The 16,687-nt window shown below is 61.7% G+C and overlaps 1 protein-coding gene across 3 annotated transcripts; it reads left to right on the top strand.

The window, feature by feature from the left end:
- Positions 1–2,748: 2,748 nt before the first annotated feature.
- On the top strand, positions 2,749–7,290 carry CSTB (cystatin B). 3 transcript variants are annotated; one of them, XR_009047780.1, is made up of 3 exons: positions 2,749–2,799; positions 2,911–3,753; positions 5,294–6,402. XR_009047780.1 is itself a non-coding variant. In XM_057697480.1 (3 exons), the coding sequence occupies exons 1-3, from the start codon at positions 3,688–3,690 to the stop codon at positions 7,077–7,079; spliced, it is 297 nt and encodes a 98-aa protein (XP_057553463.1). In that variant the 5' UTR covers positions 3,571–3,687; the 3' UTR covers positions 7,080–7,290. The 3 variants fall into 3 exon arrangements, 2 of the variants coding, with proteins under 2 accessions (XP_057553463.1, XP_057553462.1); XM_057697480.1 differs by lacking the exons at positions 2,749–2,799; positions 5,294–6,402 and adding exons at positions 6,409–6,510; positions 6,951–7,290 and having other exon boundaries at positions 3,571–3,753; XM_057697479.1 differs by lacking the exons at positions 2,749–2,799; positions 2,911–3,753 and adding an exon at positions 3,760–5,154.
- Positions 7,291–16,687: the final 9,397 nt, after the last annotated feature.

Raw genomic sequence — 16,687 nt, 5'->3', positions numbered from 1 at the left:
TATATCAATTTAATCATCCGTCCCACCAAAGAATCCGGAAGGGAAAGAGGAGAAACGTCTGCACCTCTACAACTGTCTTGCTGGGGAAGAAGGGACCATGAGACCCCAGGGAAAAACACCATGGTTTCTACTGGCTCTGGGAAAATCAGAGATCACAAGCGGAACTTCAAAATTGCTTGAATTTAAAATTTTGATCCTCCCACACACAGCTTTCAAATGGAAGCGAATGGCCTCAGGACTCTAGGTGGGGAGACGGGATCCCGGCCTCTTCCCCTGGCTCCAGTGAGATAAGAAGCTGTGGCATCAAAGGATGAGATGAATGTCAACATTTTTCAGGGCCTTGGGGTAGGAAGAGTCACACTAAATATGGGTTAGACTTAACTGAGTGTGGTGATTATAGACAGGGTAGTGAAGACATGGTCAACTCACCCTCTGGCTCAGACACTGTCCCAAGCTTTTTATGCTCATTAACTCAGTGCTTCATTTAGGCAGAGAGGTTCAGCAGTTACTCCTATGCCACACAGCAGGTGCAAGCAAGGGCTGGGTCACTCAAGCATCTGACCTTCAGAGCCTGCCCTCCATGGCAGTTTGAAAGCATGCCTGGACCCAAACCTGCAGCAATAAAGCAACACTGACTTCATAAAGCAGCATGAGAGACTGACTACACATACAGACAGTGGCCAGACCATGTCCACGTGACAAGAGAACTCTGACCCACAACCTCTGCGACAGCTGTCCAGCCACCGGCCCAGAACGTCAGGAGCTGGCCATGACCACCACCTTCCCTAATTTTTGCCCCATCCCCCTTCTAACTCAGGACAACCAGAGAAGGCCAACCATGCCCCGAAACCAATCACACAGGATGCCCAGCTTGTCGTGAGCTCGCCCACAGCCTCCCCGGCCCAGAGACGCCACCAGGGCACACCTAAGCTCTCCTTTTTTCTCAGGTAAGCCGCTCCCTCGTCTGCCTGCCTGGCTCTGCCAAAACCCAAGTGATGGTGGCAGATCCCCTGCTACAGCCGGCTCCGAAAAAGCAGACTTTCCACAGGGGTTACCCTCCTATTTGTAAAATGTGAGCACCTGCAGACCCGGGTCCCGCAGGGAGAAAGGGTCAGGCACAAGGAGGCATCTCAACGTCGTGCCGCTCCAGGCCCCCCACCCCCCCACCCCCCAACGCGCCCCAGCGGCGGGGCCCACAAAAACCACAGAAATGCCTTCCTTGCCCTTCTTGGTCATTGTTTTCCGATGCTTTGTTTTCAACACAGAGGAGTTTTCCATTTCTATGGGGTCAAATCTGTTTCTCATTTATTCATGCGTTCAATTATGAATTGTGGGAGTCTCGAAACCCAGTCCTGTGACTGCTTTTTAATTCAAACTCAAGCCTCAGTGTCTGTTCTTGCCTCTCCCTCTTGTTCTAACCCATACCTATTGGTCACATGTTTGCCTAATCAATAAGTCGTGAAGGTCAGGGGCTTAGAGCCACAGCATCCCGATACCTCCACTGCTCACACGCTGTTCTGAGTCATCTTCCAGGGCAAGATGAGCGCGACAGAGCATGCTGACACGGACCCCCGGGTCACGGATCTCCAGGCCAAAGACACGCAGACGGCAGATGACTGAGATGACTCACCCCACCCCTCTCTCTGTCCTTCCCCTTTAGCAACCGCTGAACTTAGTCTTCCTAAGTGCCAACTGGACGCGCCAGTTCAAGCACCCTGCCTGTTTTTGATAATCTTTTATTTATTCACTGGTAGGAGTTCTTTATATATTGTCAGACACGTATAATGAGAATGTTTATCCCAATGGGCAGTTTGTCTTTTCATTTTCGTAAACATGTCTTTCAATCAATAGTTTTCTTTTCATTAAATGTAAATGAACAATTAAAAAATAAATAGGGACTACCCTGATGATCCAGCGTCTAAGACTCCGTGCTCCCCATGCAGGGGGCCCAGGTTCGATCCCTGCTCAGGGAAGTAGGTCCCACGTGCCGCAACTAAAAGTTCGCATGCCACAACTAAAGATCCCGCATGCGGCAACAAATTTCCCACATGCCACCACTAAGACACAGTGCAGCCAATATAACTAACTATTTAAGAAATAATTTAAATAAGTAAAAAATAAAAACTGCTACCTCAGACAAAGGGAATGGAACTGAGGCTGGTCTCCCCCTCCCTTGCTTGGATCCCTGCAACAAGCCCTTACTTTGCTGCAAACCCCACTGTCAGGGTTGGCTTTCTGAACTTGGGCCTTTGCTGGGGGTCAGTCTCTCCTTCCCCTCCCTGCAGGGCTCAACCACACAGGACCTCCCATGCTTCCCTGGCAGGTACCCTGGCAGGTACCAGAAAGTCTCACCTCCCCACACCCCTGCTCACGGGCCACTCCCACTGGGGCTCCGGGCTGAGCCTGTGCCTGCAGTCAGCACCCAGTGACGGGAGAGGCCCAGCGCCCACTGAGGTGCAGCCCTGGCGGGAGGGGAGCAGTTGGACCTTTCTGAAAAGCCAGTCCTGTCCCGACAGCTCCCAGCACAGGCCCCACCCTGCCGCAGTAAGACAGGGATGCTTCCCTTCCCAGATTAGAACCTAATCTAAATCCCAAGCCAAGCTCTGTCAGAACCAAGCCCTTACTAAGGACCTCGACCTGACCCCCGCACCCCCACCCCGAGCCTGAGGCCTTAGGAGTCATCGTCTCCCATTACTGGACTCCTTTGTGCCTCTTCTGTCCACCCACAGGAGCCGTTCACTGTGCCCTTGGTCACACGCCCATGATGTTCACAGCAGCCCACAGGACAGGCCGGCACAGGTGGGGCGCCGGGAGGGCAGACGCACGTGGCACTGAGGCCCTGGCAGCCCCCGGCCCTCTCCCCCAGTTCCCGCTGTTTTCAGAGGGCGCTTCTCTCCCCTCTGCCCTCAGCAGCTCTCCGGTCCAGCTGCCCGCTCCTCTCCGGACCCCGACTGCCCCTGTCATTTCAGGACCCACCCCTGTCATCGCGGACACTGGATCACACGGTGGGGGCCCAGAGGCCAAGGCAGGACAGAGGGGTCTGTGGGCACTGTGTGGTCCAGGAGGCCGGTGGGGGGAAGGCGGGCCGGACCATCTCCCGCACCGGGCCGGTATCCCCGACATGCCCTGCAGGGCCGCGCCCACCCCACGCGGGACCCGGACCACCGCCCCTCTCGGCATCCCGCCGGCCGCGCCCCCGATCCCGCGCCCCATCCTGCAGGGCCGTGCCCACCCGCCGCGGGGCGGGGACCACCCTCGGTTTCCGGATCCCGCCGGCCGCGCCCCCACCCCCGCCCTCCGGCTCTGCCGCCGGGAGGACGAAACCAAGTCCCGGGAGGGGGGACGGCCCGACGGCACGCGGCCCTTGGTCCCGAGACGGTGCCCGCCGGGGGTCCCAGGCTGAGGCCGTGCTTCCGCCCCCAGCGCATCTTGACCCCGGCGCCCAGCGCCCCACTGCCTTCCCGGACCCCCCGCGCCCCATTTCCGGTCCCGGGCGAACCCCCCCACGCCGCGCGCCGTGGTCCCGCCCCGGCGTCACGGGACCGCAGCCCCAAGTCTGGGCGCTCCGCCCCGCTCCGCCGCTGCCGAGTGTCCGCCGCTCCGGGCCCGCCGCTCCCGCGGGACCGCCGCTCCGTGACCGCCGCTCCGTGACCGCCGCCGAGGTCCGCGCACCCGCCCGCCGCCGAGATGATGTGCGGCGCGCCCTCCGCCGTGCAGCCGGCCACGGCCGCCACCCAGGCCATCGCCGACAAGGTCCGCGCCGCGGGGGCCGACGGGGTCCCGGGGACCGAGCCGGGGCGGGCGCGGGACGGGGCGCCTCCACGCCTGGGGCGCGCGCGGGGAGGGCCGGAGGGGCCCGTCTGGGAAGAGCCGCTCGGAGAGCAGACGGTGCGGCAGGGGAGGGAAGTCAGCGCGGCTGAGTCCGCGGACGGGGTCCCCAGGCGTCCCGCGCTCAGGCGGCTGTTCCAGCGCTTGGCTGTAGGTTTGGAGGGCTCTCCAGGGAGAAGTTCTGAAACGGAGAGGACGCTGGGTCGTGCCCAGGAGGGCGCCGGGACCCAGGGATCGGGCGAGGGCGGGCGGAGCCGGGGCCGCCCTGCCTGGCAGCGCGAGCCAGACGGGTGCAGGGCGCAGGGCGCAGGGAGGCCTGCGCTCTGACAAGAGGAGAAGCAGGGTGGATTTTTGTCCTGTACCTTTGCTCCTCCTCCCGCTGCTTCCCAAACCCAGGGCGTGAGGTGCGCCCCGTCCTTGCTCGGGCGCTGCGGGCCACCTGACGGCCGTGCGGGGCGCCGCTGACGCACCCTCCCGAGACCTGTGGAAGCGCGGAAGTTGCAGGGACGCCGAGGGAGAGCCGGAGGGGGGGCTGGTTGCTGACCCTTCCCCCACAGCCACTCGGAGAGCCCAGCGCTTCCGCCTCTTCCTGGTGCTCCCGGCCTGAGGATCCCCCGCCTGTCCCGCGAACTTTAAATGTGTGCGAGCTCACTCAGGAGGGAGGAGGCGCTGTCTCCAGGGGCCCCTCCCCTTGGGGTCGATCCCTTGAAAGTGACACCTCAGTGGAGCGTCCTCACGGGCCCCGGGACCGAGGAGGCCGCCCGTGTGCTGGGTGGGCTCTGCGAGGGGCAGGGGCCCGGTCTGGTGGCCCTTTGGAGTGACACGTTCGGGACCGTCCGGGCTGCAGGGGAGGAGGCCAGAGGCCAGAGCCCGGCCCCGGGCAGAAGCCCGTCGCGGTGCTGCACGCGGCACCCATCTCCTCCCGCGCCGTCCTCGGGCCTCCTCGGCCCTCTGTCCCACCCGGTCCCTTCAGGGCTGGGAACTGGCAGCGTCCTGAGGGCCCCGGGCCTTCTGCGCCCCCCTTGGCCGCAGCCCAGCCCGTCTGTTTCCGGGTCGACAGCGGTGTCAGGGACCTGCCCCCCACAGGCCAGGCGGCCTGGCCTGGCATTTGCCACCGCCGCCCCTGCTTCGCCTCCTCCTTGTGGGTTTTCTGCTCAGTGCTCGCACAGGGCGCGGGCTCTCCTGCCTCCACCCGTGACACAGAGAGAGAGAGACGGCTGCCAGGAGGGGGTGTGGGTGTCCCTCAGCCCCTGGCCTGGTCAACTGTCTGCAGGGTCAGGTCCCTGCAGAGCTGGCAGGCGCCCGGCAGGAAGGAGGGCTCCCCAGGTGAGTGTTCCGATGCAGGTGGGCACCAGCCCCAGGGGGACACACGTGTGCCGCCGTGAGAACCGGCACAGCTGCGTGGAGAGAAGGTGGCCCGTCTTCTCGTGACCCGACCTTCCCTCCCCGTGCACCTTCCCCGCAGGCAGCGCCCCTCCCTGAAGCCTTTGCCACAGGGACTGCTGGCACGCCTGGCGGTGACGCCCTCGGCTCCCCAAGCAGCGCTGAATCCTCCGACCCTCTGGAACGGTCTAGTGACTCCAGTGCAGAGTCCCTGAGCCCTAGTACCTACCAGGGACCCAGACAGCAGCCAGAGCCCTTTGAAACTGGAGTAGATGTTGAAGTCAAGACCACACAACCTGCTTCCCGCTTCCTCCATACAAATGCTCAGTCCCCATAAGGCCCAGAGCCTGCGGACAGGACGGATCCGAGTGTGATTCCTGTTTGACACCAAAGGTCAAGATGAGTCCCTGCCCCAAGGCCCTGCTTCCTCGAGGAAGCATCCACAAAAGGCAGTGAGGGGACCACTGCTGGCACAGGGGGTAAGAATCCGCCTGCCAGTGCACGGGACACGGGTTCCATCCCCGGTCCGGGAAGATGCCACATGCTGTGGAACAACTAAGCTCGTGTGCCACGACTACTGAGCCCGGGCACCTAGAAACTGTGGTCTGCAACAAGAGAAGCCACCACACCGCACTGTAGAGGAGCCCCCACTCGCCCCAACGAGAGAAAGCCCATGCACAGCAATGAAGACCCAACAAAGCAAAAAAAAAAAGAGAAAAATTCAGCAAAGCATTTTTTTTTCCTGCAGAAGTGATTTACATGCTACATTATCTGTCACAGAAGAAACTGGGAATACCTAAGCGAATTAAGGCACATCTATAAGATGGAAGATTAAATTTAATTTTAAATTTAACATTTTAAAATGTATTACCATTCAATTTTAAAAGAGTAATTAAAAAACTCTTTCCAATGAAATGTTTCTTAAGTAAAAAAGAAAACCAGGGTAGGAACTTCTCTACATTGTCGTGGTGGTGAAAGTATCAAACGATCCCATTCCTGGGAAAGAAAGGGGAAATGATACAGAAAAATAGGACCGTTGAAACTTGGCAGAACCAGAGAACTGACAGTTTCATGTGTCTGCTGAGGTGTGAGAGCCGTCGTGTTACAGAAAGTGTGTAGAGGGTGAGTGGTGAGAGTTCCGCTGTGACATGTCAGCAGGTAAGCGCGCATCTCTGTGTTCTCCCCCGCCCCCAACAGGTGAGGCCCCAGCTGGAGGAGAAGGAGAACAAGAAGTTCCCGCAGTTCAAGGCTGTGGAGTTCAAGAGCCAGGTGGTTGCTGGGATGAACTACTTCATTAAGGTGCGGCGTCAGGCTCTTGGGAAGGTCTGTCCTGAAGTGAGGGCTCATAGGTGCCCGGGCAGGGGTGCCTGGGAGGGTCCTGTGGCAGCTGCCAGCCTCAGGGGGTTGGTGGCCCTGTGCAGGGAGCGCGCGTGTGCACGCACATGGGTTTATGTGTGTGTGCACACGTGAGCTCCAGCCTCCTGGGAGGAGAGCACCGAGCCCTTCGTGGACCGCGGGCTCTGACAGAGGGCGGGTGGGTGCCAGGTGCTGGCTGGGAACACGAGGGTGCCCACCCCCCTTGAAGGAGGGAGGGGGGACTGTCCTCAGCCCAGTTGCTGGTCCCCTGAAGGGACGTGGGCTCCAGGCATCCAGGGCCTTTCTGGCAGTCCCACCAAGTCCCACGGAGTGAGGGGATGGGACGGAGGCCTCAGCTGGCCCTCACTGGACGGTCTTTCCAGGTTCAAGTGGACGAAGACGACTTCGTGCACATTCGCGTGTATGAAAGCCTCCCCCACGAGAGCAAGCCCTTGGCCTTGACCAGCTACCAGACCCACAAAGGCAGGCACGACGAGCTGACGTACTTCTAGTCCCACTTTTGCACAGCCCGTCGGCCACGCGGGTCTCTGCGCTGCCAGCGTGCGTCTGCGGCCTTGCGCGGTGCCGCTCGGAGCCGGGGGGGCGGCGTTGGGACACACCTCTCGGGTGGCTCTGTCCCTAATTTTCATCATGTTCCTTTTTTTTCTGCCAATCAATAATCTTCACTAAATTACTTTCAAGGAGGACTTACGTTCTCTATAAGCATATATGTCTTTTCTGTCTTTACCCGTTCTTTCTGTTTGGGGTTTTTTTCTTCATGTGAAACCATAATCACAGTAGAGAAGGGTCAGGAGGTGAGCGCTGTCCCAGGGGATGCCCCGCTGGGCCGCGTGAGGCCTGAGCCCCCTCCCCCTGAGGACCTGAGCCCTGGGTGGCCCGGGGCACAGCAGGCAGGATGCCAGCAGCCTGTGCTCTAAGCGCAGCTCCACAGGCTCACCGTGACTCTGTCTCTAGTGTCCAGGCCTCAGCAGCCCCGCGCCCCGCTCTGTACAAGGCAAGGATTTGAGTAAATCTGACTCTAGAGCAATAGCTCTGGGTGGACTCAGACACGTGTGCACGTGTCTCACGCCAGGGGACACGCACAGGTGTGTGCAGAGGAGGCAGGGACCCTGCAGGGACCGTGAGCGGCCTCCGCCTGTGCAGCCGTCTCCAGCTTCGCCCCGGGCTGCACGTGGGCTGTGCCCGTGCCTCCCAGTTTCACAGCCAGTTCCTGCCCGTGAGTGACGTCGGTGCAGTGGATGGTTTGCTGTGCGTGTGTGTGTGTGTGTGTGTGTGTGTGTGTGTAGAAGAAGAGAGCTCCCCTGCGCTGTCAGAGTGAAGAGATGTCTGTTGGGTGAGGGTCCCGAGGCTTCGGGTCTGCCTCACACCCTGTGTCCTCGCTGCCCCTGGGGCAGGGCGTCGGGTCCTGCTGAAGGGTGGGCGGTGCAGGGCGCGGGGGCGCTGCCGCAGAGCAGGAACACGGGGGGGGGGGGGGGGGGGGGGCAGGTGCCGTGGACGCAGAATAAGACCCCTGCGTACTGAGCTGTGTGTCTCCCGCTCTCTTTCCATGGCTGTAAGATAGAAACCCTGCAGAACGTGCTCTTAGTCTTGGGAAACAGAAGCAGGCCGGCAGCTTTGCACAGACACCCTCATCTCATGGATTTCCCACTGGGACCTTCCCGTGAAAGGCGGGGGTGTGGGGAGGTGCCCCTTCGGGGCTAGGACGGGCCCGGCAGCAGGGCTCACCACCAGGTACAGACAGAGGGCTGCACAGGTGTGCTCCTGGGGTGATGATGAGGTGTGGGAGACGAGAGAGGTGGTGGTGGCACCCCACTGTGAATGCACTGAGCGCCACTGAAGTGTACACTTGAACATGGTGAAGTGGGGGGACTTCAGCGGTTAAGAATCCGCCTGCCCATACAATGGACACGGGTTCTGTCCCTGGTCTGGCAAGATCCTACATGCTGTGGAGCAACGAAGCTTATGCGCCACAACTACTGAGCCTGCGCTCTAGAGCCTGGGAGCCACATCTATTGAGCCCGCGTGCTGCAACTCCTGAAGCCCAAGCGCCTAGAGCCCGTGCTCCCCAACGAGAGAGGCCGCCGCACAGAGAAGCCTGCGCTCCGCAACGAAGAGTAGCCCCCACGGGCCGCAGCCAGAGAAGCCCATGCTCAGCAAGGAAGACTCACACAACCAATAAGTTAAAATAAATGCATAAGTAAACAAATACATACATACATTTAAAATGGTGAGGTGGGGACGCCCTGGTGGCCCAGTGGGTAAGCCTCTGCACTCCCAGTGCAGGGGCCCCGGGTGTGATCCCTGGCTGGGTCTAGATCCCACGTGCCGAAGCTAAGGCCCCCTGCAGCTAAATCCGCCCACGTGTGTCTACACACATACGGACACGCCCTGCGACATTCACCTCGGTATGAAAGGAGCTCAGATCAGGACCGTAAACCAGGTGCAGCTTGGGGCACCTGGCAGAGGGTTTGGGGGCCCGCTGGGCTGGAGCTGCTCCTCTGCCCCCTGACTCAGTGTCCCCACCTGCCCTGGGTGCGGACCTGTGTGGACCACCGGCCATCGGGCCCGCAGCCCCTGCTGCAGGGACCCCCCGCAGACTGCTGGGCACTCCCTGCTCTGGGGCTGCTCTCCCCGCCGGTCAGCCCCTGGTCCCAGGCTGGCTACTCGGGCCTCAGCCCCTCACGGTCCCCAGGGGGCGTGGCACCACCCCGTCCCCCTCTGAGCACCTGTAAAGGGACCCTCAGCTCACCCGCTGTGAGTGCCGTCTGTTTGCTGGGGTCCTGGACGGATGTTCATTTCTTGGAAGACACAGACAGAGGGACCTGTCCCAGCCCTGCCAGGCAGCACCCCAATTCTCACTCTCCAGGCAGGGAGGAGCCCTTCTAGGGGGTGGGCGCCCTCCCCAGCTCACCCCCTCCTCTCTCAGTCACCCTGGGGTGGGGTTCCTCGTCCCCCGCGCCCAGAGTGCTTCGAGAAAGACTGGAGGTTGTGGCTCCCAGGTCCCCATTCTGCTGAGTGGTCCCCAGTCTGCTGAGTGGCAGGCCACTGTGTGATGGAGAGGCCGTGTCCCTAAGGGTGGCCTCGGGGGGGCTCCAGGCTCAGCTTGGAAGGAGCCGCCCCCAGGCACACTGGTCTCTAAGAGCCCTGGGAACACGAGGCCTCCGCTGGCAGAGGTCAGGAGTGCCCTGAACCAGAGACCCGAAGGCTTGATTGGTGCCACCTGTGCCCTGCAGTCGCCTGTCGCCGTGGCAATCTGTCTCATCGCCCGCTGTCGTGCCCAGGGAGCCCTAGCAGAGCTGCCTGGAGGCGGTGGCACTTGGCGCTTCTTGTCCTTGTTGGAGCAGAGGTGCAGGCGCTGCAGTGCTCCCCAGCTCCGGGCGCCTCACCCCACACGGCGCAGCCTGGCCTGGGGTCCTGCCGGGCAAAGCCACGGCAGACTTGGCTCAGCTCAGGGTCCTGTGTTCCTCCTCCCTGCTGGCCCGAGGCGAGTGTGGACAGCACGCAGACAGGACCCCTGTCTCAGGAAGCTGACAATGTCAAGGGTGACCACACGCGGGCCTCTTCCCACCCAGAACCGTCCTCCCCACCTCTCCTGCTGGGCAAAGGGGACTGTGTGATTGGGACAGACCCAAACCCACATTTCCCAGGCGCCTTGGCAGCAGGTGTGGGTGCAGAAACAGGGGGGGGCTCAGGCCCAGCCTGATCCAGGGGCCTGCTGCCAAGTGGCCGGGGTGCCAGAATCCAGGGGGGTAGCCCTCGCCAGCACGCTGGAGGCGTCGGCCAGGCTACCGTCCCACAGGAGCTCTGCATGACCACAAGGAGGACGTGGTGAGGTCCCTGTGCCCCAGCTGGTGACACAGGTGTGGTTCACACCCCTCAGCTCCTGGGGAGGCCGGGGGCCTGGCCTGGCAGGTGGGGCAGCGTGGTTTTAGGGCCGCCTTGGTGGGGCTTGAGCACCTCCGCTCTCCTTCCTCCTCACGCGTCCCCACGGTGATGCTCACCTCTGTGGCCTTCAGGGTGATACCATCGGGGAGCACCTCTTTGAAGGGCTGCCGGGGGCCAGGCTGCCCAGGCCCTGGTGTCTGCACGAGGCCCTGGGCGCTCAGACACGGAGAGAGACTCACCGCCCAGCTCGCGGCACCGCTGGCCGTGGCCGTGGCAGCGTGGGGGTGCTGGTGTGCCTGAGAGGGTTTCTGGGCCTTAGCACTTGCCGTCTGCCTCTGCAAGGATGAAGTGACAAGCCACTGCTGTTGCTGACCTTCCACACCCCCTGAGAGGAGTTGCGGGCCGAGATCAGGAGTGAGGCCCCCCGTGCTGCGGGGGCGGGGGCGGGATGCGGGGGGACCTGGCGGAACAGGCCTTCTCATACGCGGGTATTTTCAGGAGGAGATTTCCTGAGCCCACGTTCCTACAGAGCACCACATCTGGAACAGAGCTGCAACCAGGAATGGAGACATCTGCTCGGGCCATCGAGGAGAGAGATGCATTTGAAGGGCAAAATGGAGTCCCTGTGGCTCAGACGTTCCAGGTCAAACGAGGTGGCCACTGTGGGCGAGATTTCAGGTTTCACGTTTGTGCTGCTGAGACGGTGAATTTTCTGAGCCGTGTCAGAGCTGGATGCCACCAGCTGTCCCTCGTGCTGTGTCTGCTGGTGAGCCACAAGCCCCGGAGCGCTCCTCCGTCAAGATGATGACTCAGCTCTCTACCCGAAACCTCATTCCTGTTCGTGTCCCGCACCTGCTGCTCCTCAGGGTAGAGGAGCGTCCGAGTAAAAGGCGCTCGGAATCGGGCGGAAGCCTGCAGCACCCCCCCCACACACGCTGTGCAAGCACCCACGCAGCAGCTCCTGACGAGGCCCGCAGCGTCACAGTCTGCGTGTCTGAGGCTCAGTCCTGAGCGGCTCTACAGACACCGTAGCTGCCGCCAGAGGGAGAAGAGCAGCTCACGGCGTGATGCCCACCCTGCGGCCCTGACGCCAGCGGCTCCATCTTGCGCAGGACTGAATCCACGGCTGGCACAGCCCAGCAAAGGGGCTCAAGAGCATAGGGTTCCCACTACTGCTCAGAGTATCGATATTTTCCTGGGCATCCAAGGAGCTGTACCTTCCTCTTCCCGCAGAGGTACGCAGGCCGCCAAATCTGCCAGCAAAGAGACGCCACAGGCCCACGTCAACACCCGCCACGGTGAGGACACGGCGCCCTATCAGCAGGAAGGCGGCCCAGAAGAAAGAGACCTCCACCCCCATTACCCAAGAATGATCTTGGGTACGATGTCTCTGGGGGGTGGCCGTTGTTAGGGAACCCTTGAGGGCAACTGCCCGCCCTGGCCACGCCCGATGAGAAGCGCTGGCCTGAGGTGTCTCACACCAGGAGGTCCCGATAAGGAACCCAGGGAATCGCCAGGGGAGGGAGGGGCCAGAAGGAGGGAGGAGACGCCAGCCCATAATAGGTCTTGCCGACCTCCCAGCAGCACTCACACTGGAAAGCCTCTTGACTGAGAGCTGCGGCCCCACCAGGAAGGGCCCCGCGTCGGACCCCATCCGGGCACGACGAAGACACCTGGCCAGAGACGAGCAGCAAAGCTGAGCCCAGCGGCGTCCACCCTGGGACCACCAGCCGCCCCGAGGCAGAGCCGTTCTCCTGGGCTCCCTTCCTGCTGCTCCCCGCCCGGGCGCCCCTGCCCCACAAAGAAGGGCCTTTGCCTTGTCCCTAGGGCCCTGGGTCTGACCCTGCCCCAGCCTGAGGCCCCAGAAGACATCACCTCCCCCTCCCGGGTCTCCTTGGTGCCCCTTCTGTGCACCCACGTCAGCCGTTCCCTGTCCCCCGGGTCACCCGCTCCTGAGGTCCACAGCAGCCCAGAGCCTGGAAACAGGACGGATCCGAAAGTGATTATCGTTTGACACCAAAGATCAGGAGTAGCCTCTTCCCAAAGGCATTTCATCCCATCCCACACGCCGTGGAGCAATGAAGCCCACGCACCACAAGCACTGAGCCTGCACTCTAGAGCCCGTGAGCCACAACTCCTGAAACTGCGGGCTGCAGCTACTGAAGCTCTCACACCTAGAGCCTGTGCTCTGCAACAATAGAAGCCACTGCAATGAGACGCTCAAGCACCTCAAAGAAGAGTTGCCCTGCTCACCAGTTCGAGAAAGCCCGCGGCAGCATCGAAGAGCCAACCCAGCCAAAATCAACAATAACAACAACAACAATAAAAACACATTTCCCAGACTCCTCTGCAGCAGCTGTGGCCATAGAAACAGGTGGGGCTCAGGCACAGTCTGATCAAGGGGCCCGCTGCCGCGTGGCCGAGGCTGCCAGAATCTGGGAAGGTGGCCCTCACCAGCACGCTGGTGGCGTCTGCCAGGAGGAGCTCTGCACGACCACAAGGTCGACCGTGCAGGTCCACGGGGGGTGGGTGAGGTCCCCGTGGGCCAGCTGATGACAGAGGTGTGGTTCAACCCCCACCAGCTGCTCGGAAGGCTGGGCGCCTGGCCTGGCAGGGGGGGCGGAGTGGAATTGCTGGGCCTCGTGGGTGAGGCTCGAGCACCTCTGCTCTGCCTCCTCCTTACGTGTCCCCACAGTGATGCTCACCTCTGTGGCCTTTAAGGGTTAAGTCATCAAGGAGCGCACGTTTGAAAGGCTGCCGGGGGCCAGCCTGTCCAGGCCCTGGTGTCTGCGGGTGGCCCTGGGCGCTCAGAGAAGAGAAAGAATTACAGCCCAACTCGGTGCACAGCTGGCCAAGGATGGGGCGGCCTCTCGGGGTTGCAGGTGTGCCTGACAGGGTTTCTGGGGTGCAGGCAGGATGGGCTGTCCCTCAGAGGCAGCTGAGGGGCTCGGCTGGGATGCACGCCCCCGGGAGCCCAGACCACGCCTGGGATGGGGCGCTGCAGGGTGGCCCAGAGTGCCGTCCTGGGTGGCGTTTGCCCCAGAGCCCTTCATGTTGGGGGAGCTAGTGGCAGCCAGAGATTGAAGGGGACGAAGTTGGGGGCTGTGCAGTCTGGCCACCTCCCTGGCGGAGAGGCACCACTTCCGTCTGGACTGCAGCGCTGCAGAAGGGCAGGGGGCACTTGGTCGATCCTGTGGGTCTAGGTGGGCCTTGAACCTGCCCCCAGTAAAACTCCCTGGGGACTGTGATGGGTGGCGGGGTTGAGACGTGGGAGGGCTGGCCCTGGGGGTCCTGGGGGACACGGGGCAGGTTGTAGCCTCATGCCTGGCAGCAGGTGGGGAGGCGGGGCTGAGGCCCCCCACCCCCTTGGCTTTGGGCCAGCGGCCAGTCTGGGCTCTGGGGAGCCTCTGTGACCTGCGGCAGCTCCGGGCTCCTCGCCAGGACAGCAGCTCCTCCGCTGATCGGTCTCCCGGGGCTGCCGTAACAAATCACCACAGTCTGGGGGCTACGGCGACGGCAGTTTCCTTGATCAAGGTTCTGGAGGCCGAAGGCTCAAATCAAGGTGTCAGTAGGGCCATGTCCCCTCCAAAGGCTCTGGGGGAGGACCCTCCCCGCCTCTCCCAGCTCCCGGTGGTGGCTGCCCCCGTGGGGGCCCTTGGCTCACAGAGGCAGCTCTCCAGTCCCTGCCTCTGTCTTCACGTGGCCTTCACTCCTGGCTCTGGGGGCCTCAGGGCCCATCCTACCCTAGAATGATGTTATCTAACTAAACCACATTTGCAAAGACCCTATTTCGGATTCAGGCCCCATCCTCGGTCACAGGTGTTAGGACACAGACACGGTGAGGACTCCACTCCACACACAACCTGAGGCACAGGCGGCCGGTGTCAGCAGATGCTTTCTTGTCGTAGCTCACACACCGCACCCAGCTGTCGCCCACCCCGGAGACCCCCGCCCACCTGGTCCTTTCCATGCCCGCAGGCACTCACGAGCCAGCTCTGCGTTTCCAGGCTGTGTAGGGCGTTCCTAGCAGCTCAGGCTGTGCTTCCCTCTCCGCCTGGTTGAGACCTGACTGGCGACAGGCCTGGAGCACAGGGGTGGTGGACACGCCTCTGGAAGGCTCAAGTGCCGGCCCGTGGGGCACCTGCCTCGGGTGTGTGGCCGCGGCTTGCTCTCCAGGTGTGGGAGCTGAGTTTTAGCAAAGGCGAGGGTGTCGGGCTCCTGCGGCACAGGGCCTCTGGAGGATTTAGGGGTCCGAGAGCCTCAGGCTTGTCCTCCCAAGCACCCCCGTCCCAGGCCTCAGGGCCCACTCCTCCCTGACAAGGACCTACTTTCAACACAACCCACTGTCTTGGTTTCCCAGGGCTGCCGGGCCCCAGGCGTCCCTGGGCTTGGGGCTGCATCACGCGTCTGCCTGTCTGTGTCCCTCCCGCTCCCATCAGGACACCCGTCTTAGGATTTAGGCCCACCCCAACGGAGTGTGGCCTCAGCGAGTACATCTGCAAGATCCTGTTTCCAATTAAGGTCACACACTGAGGTTCTGGTGGACCCGACTTTTTGGAGGACATGATTGATTTTGGGGAGACACCTGTCAGAGCTAAATTTACTGTCCTTTTCAACAGTGGTACCCTTAAAACGAGACCCTGAATTCTACAAAGTGGGCAAACGGCATGCAATGGGATTTCTATTTCAATAAGGCTTTAGGAAGGAGGGGGACGGGGGAAGTGATGGAGGGAGGGAGGGACGTGCCTACTCTCCCCTCTCCCTTCCCTTCCCCCATCCCCCTACCCCACCCCAAGGTCATGGTACTCCAGGAAAAGCAGAGCATCAAGACAGCAGGGGCCTGGGCCAGTGTTGTGCGGGTTAAGACTCTGCTGCAGGGCCCAGCCCGAGTCTGCACCTCATGGGAAATTTCTTCAATGCCACAATCTAGGCAGAATTCCAGACAGGACAAGGCTGTGTGGCTGGGATTCCAGAGGCCCCTGGAGAGTTTCATGCCACACATGTCCCGGTGCCCGAAACCTGTGGATGCTACCTCATGCAGCAGAGGGGGCTTTGCAGATGTGATTAAGCAAAGGGTCTTAAGATGGGGAGGCGGTCTCGGAGTAACCAGGCGGGCCCAGAGTCATCACAGGGTCCCCATGAGAGGGAGGCAGAAGGGTCAGTGTCAGAGATTGAAGAGGCTGCGCTGCTGGCTCTGAAGATGGGGGAGGGGCCTGAGCAAGGACACAGGTGCCTCTAGAAGCTGTAGAGGCAACAAAGGTTCTCTGGAGCCTTCAGGAGGAACCGGCTCTGCCCACCCTTTTTCAGAGATGTGACTTCCAGACTGTGAAATGTACCTGTGTGGCTTTAAGCCACTCACTTAGTGGAGACGTGTTATAGCAGCCAGACTCGGCCACCAGGACCGGCTGTCCAGGCCACGAGGGCCTTGCTGGGGAGCAGAGCAGCACGGGGACGTGGATGTGAGGGGTGGAGGCAGAGGGACCCTTCAGACAGGACCCCGCGCCCTCTCCCACCCTCTCCTGCCTGTCCGGCAGAGCCTGGTGCCGCCTGGAGATGACCTGAGGGTTTATTTACACAGGTGTGGGCTGACGGTGGGGAGAGCAGGTACCTGCTGGGCTCGCAGGACCAGTGCCGCCACCACCCAGGCCAGAGACGGAAGCCAGGAGTGTGAGGCGTGGTCAGTGACCCGAGCTGGTCCTCAGAACCGGGCAGGGAGCCCAGTCCCGCAGGAAGCCTGAGGGCTTGCAGCCCACTGCCCGGAGCATCCAAACAAGCCCCCCTCCCAGGCAGAGAACAGAGCGGGTCCCATGCAAAGGGCGCCTGGCTGTGGCGGGCAGCGCAGTGCAGGTCCTTTCCCGAAGGAGGGATGCGTCAGGAACCAGCCCCCCGCTGTCCCCAGCACCTGGCTGGCTGGTAACATGGCTTTGGGTCCTAGTTCACAGAAGGGAGCTCAGCTCCCCTGGAAAAAAGAACTCACACTTGAACACCATCACCATGGAAATGTTTATTTGTGGTAACTGTCAGTAAGACCAGCACAGACAGACGCGGCCTCTACAGCGCTGGGAGGGGTTTTACGTTTAAAACGCACCCACACGTGCACAGTAGGTGGGGCTGGTAGAGCTCGGGGCTAGTGAAACCACGGCCAGAACCACAGAGACCCGACCTGCAGCCGGGACCGAGCTGTGTCCCGAGGCCGCATCAGTCCCCTCCATCC

Source organism: Hippopotamus amphibius, chromosome 10 (genome assembly GCF_030028045.1).
Source record: "Hippopotamus amphibius kiboko isolate mHipAmp2 chromosome 10, mHipAmp2.hap2, whole genome shotgun sequence".
In the NCBI taxonomy this organism is placed as follows: Eukaryota; Metazoa; Chordata; class Mammalia; order Artiodactyla; family Hippopotamidae; genus Hippopotamus; species Hippopotamus amphibius.
The sequence above is the reverse complement of the archived record's forward strand: the minus strand, read 5'-3'. Positions and strand labels throughout refer to the sequence as shown.

Bases quoted from the DNA above. Each gene is read 5' to 3' on its own strand.
- CSTB (XM_057697479.1), top strand. From the start codon at position 4,465: ATGTGTGCGAGCTCACTCAGGAGGGAGGAGGCGCTGTCTCCAGGGGCC. The intron at 5,155-5,293 runs GTGAGTGTTCCG...CCTTCCCCGCAG, and splicing joins CAGGAAGGAGGGCTCCCCAG to GCAGCGCCCCTCCCTGAAGC.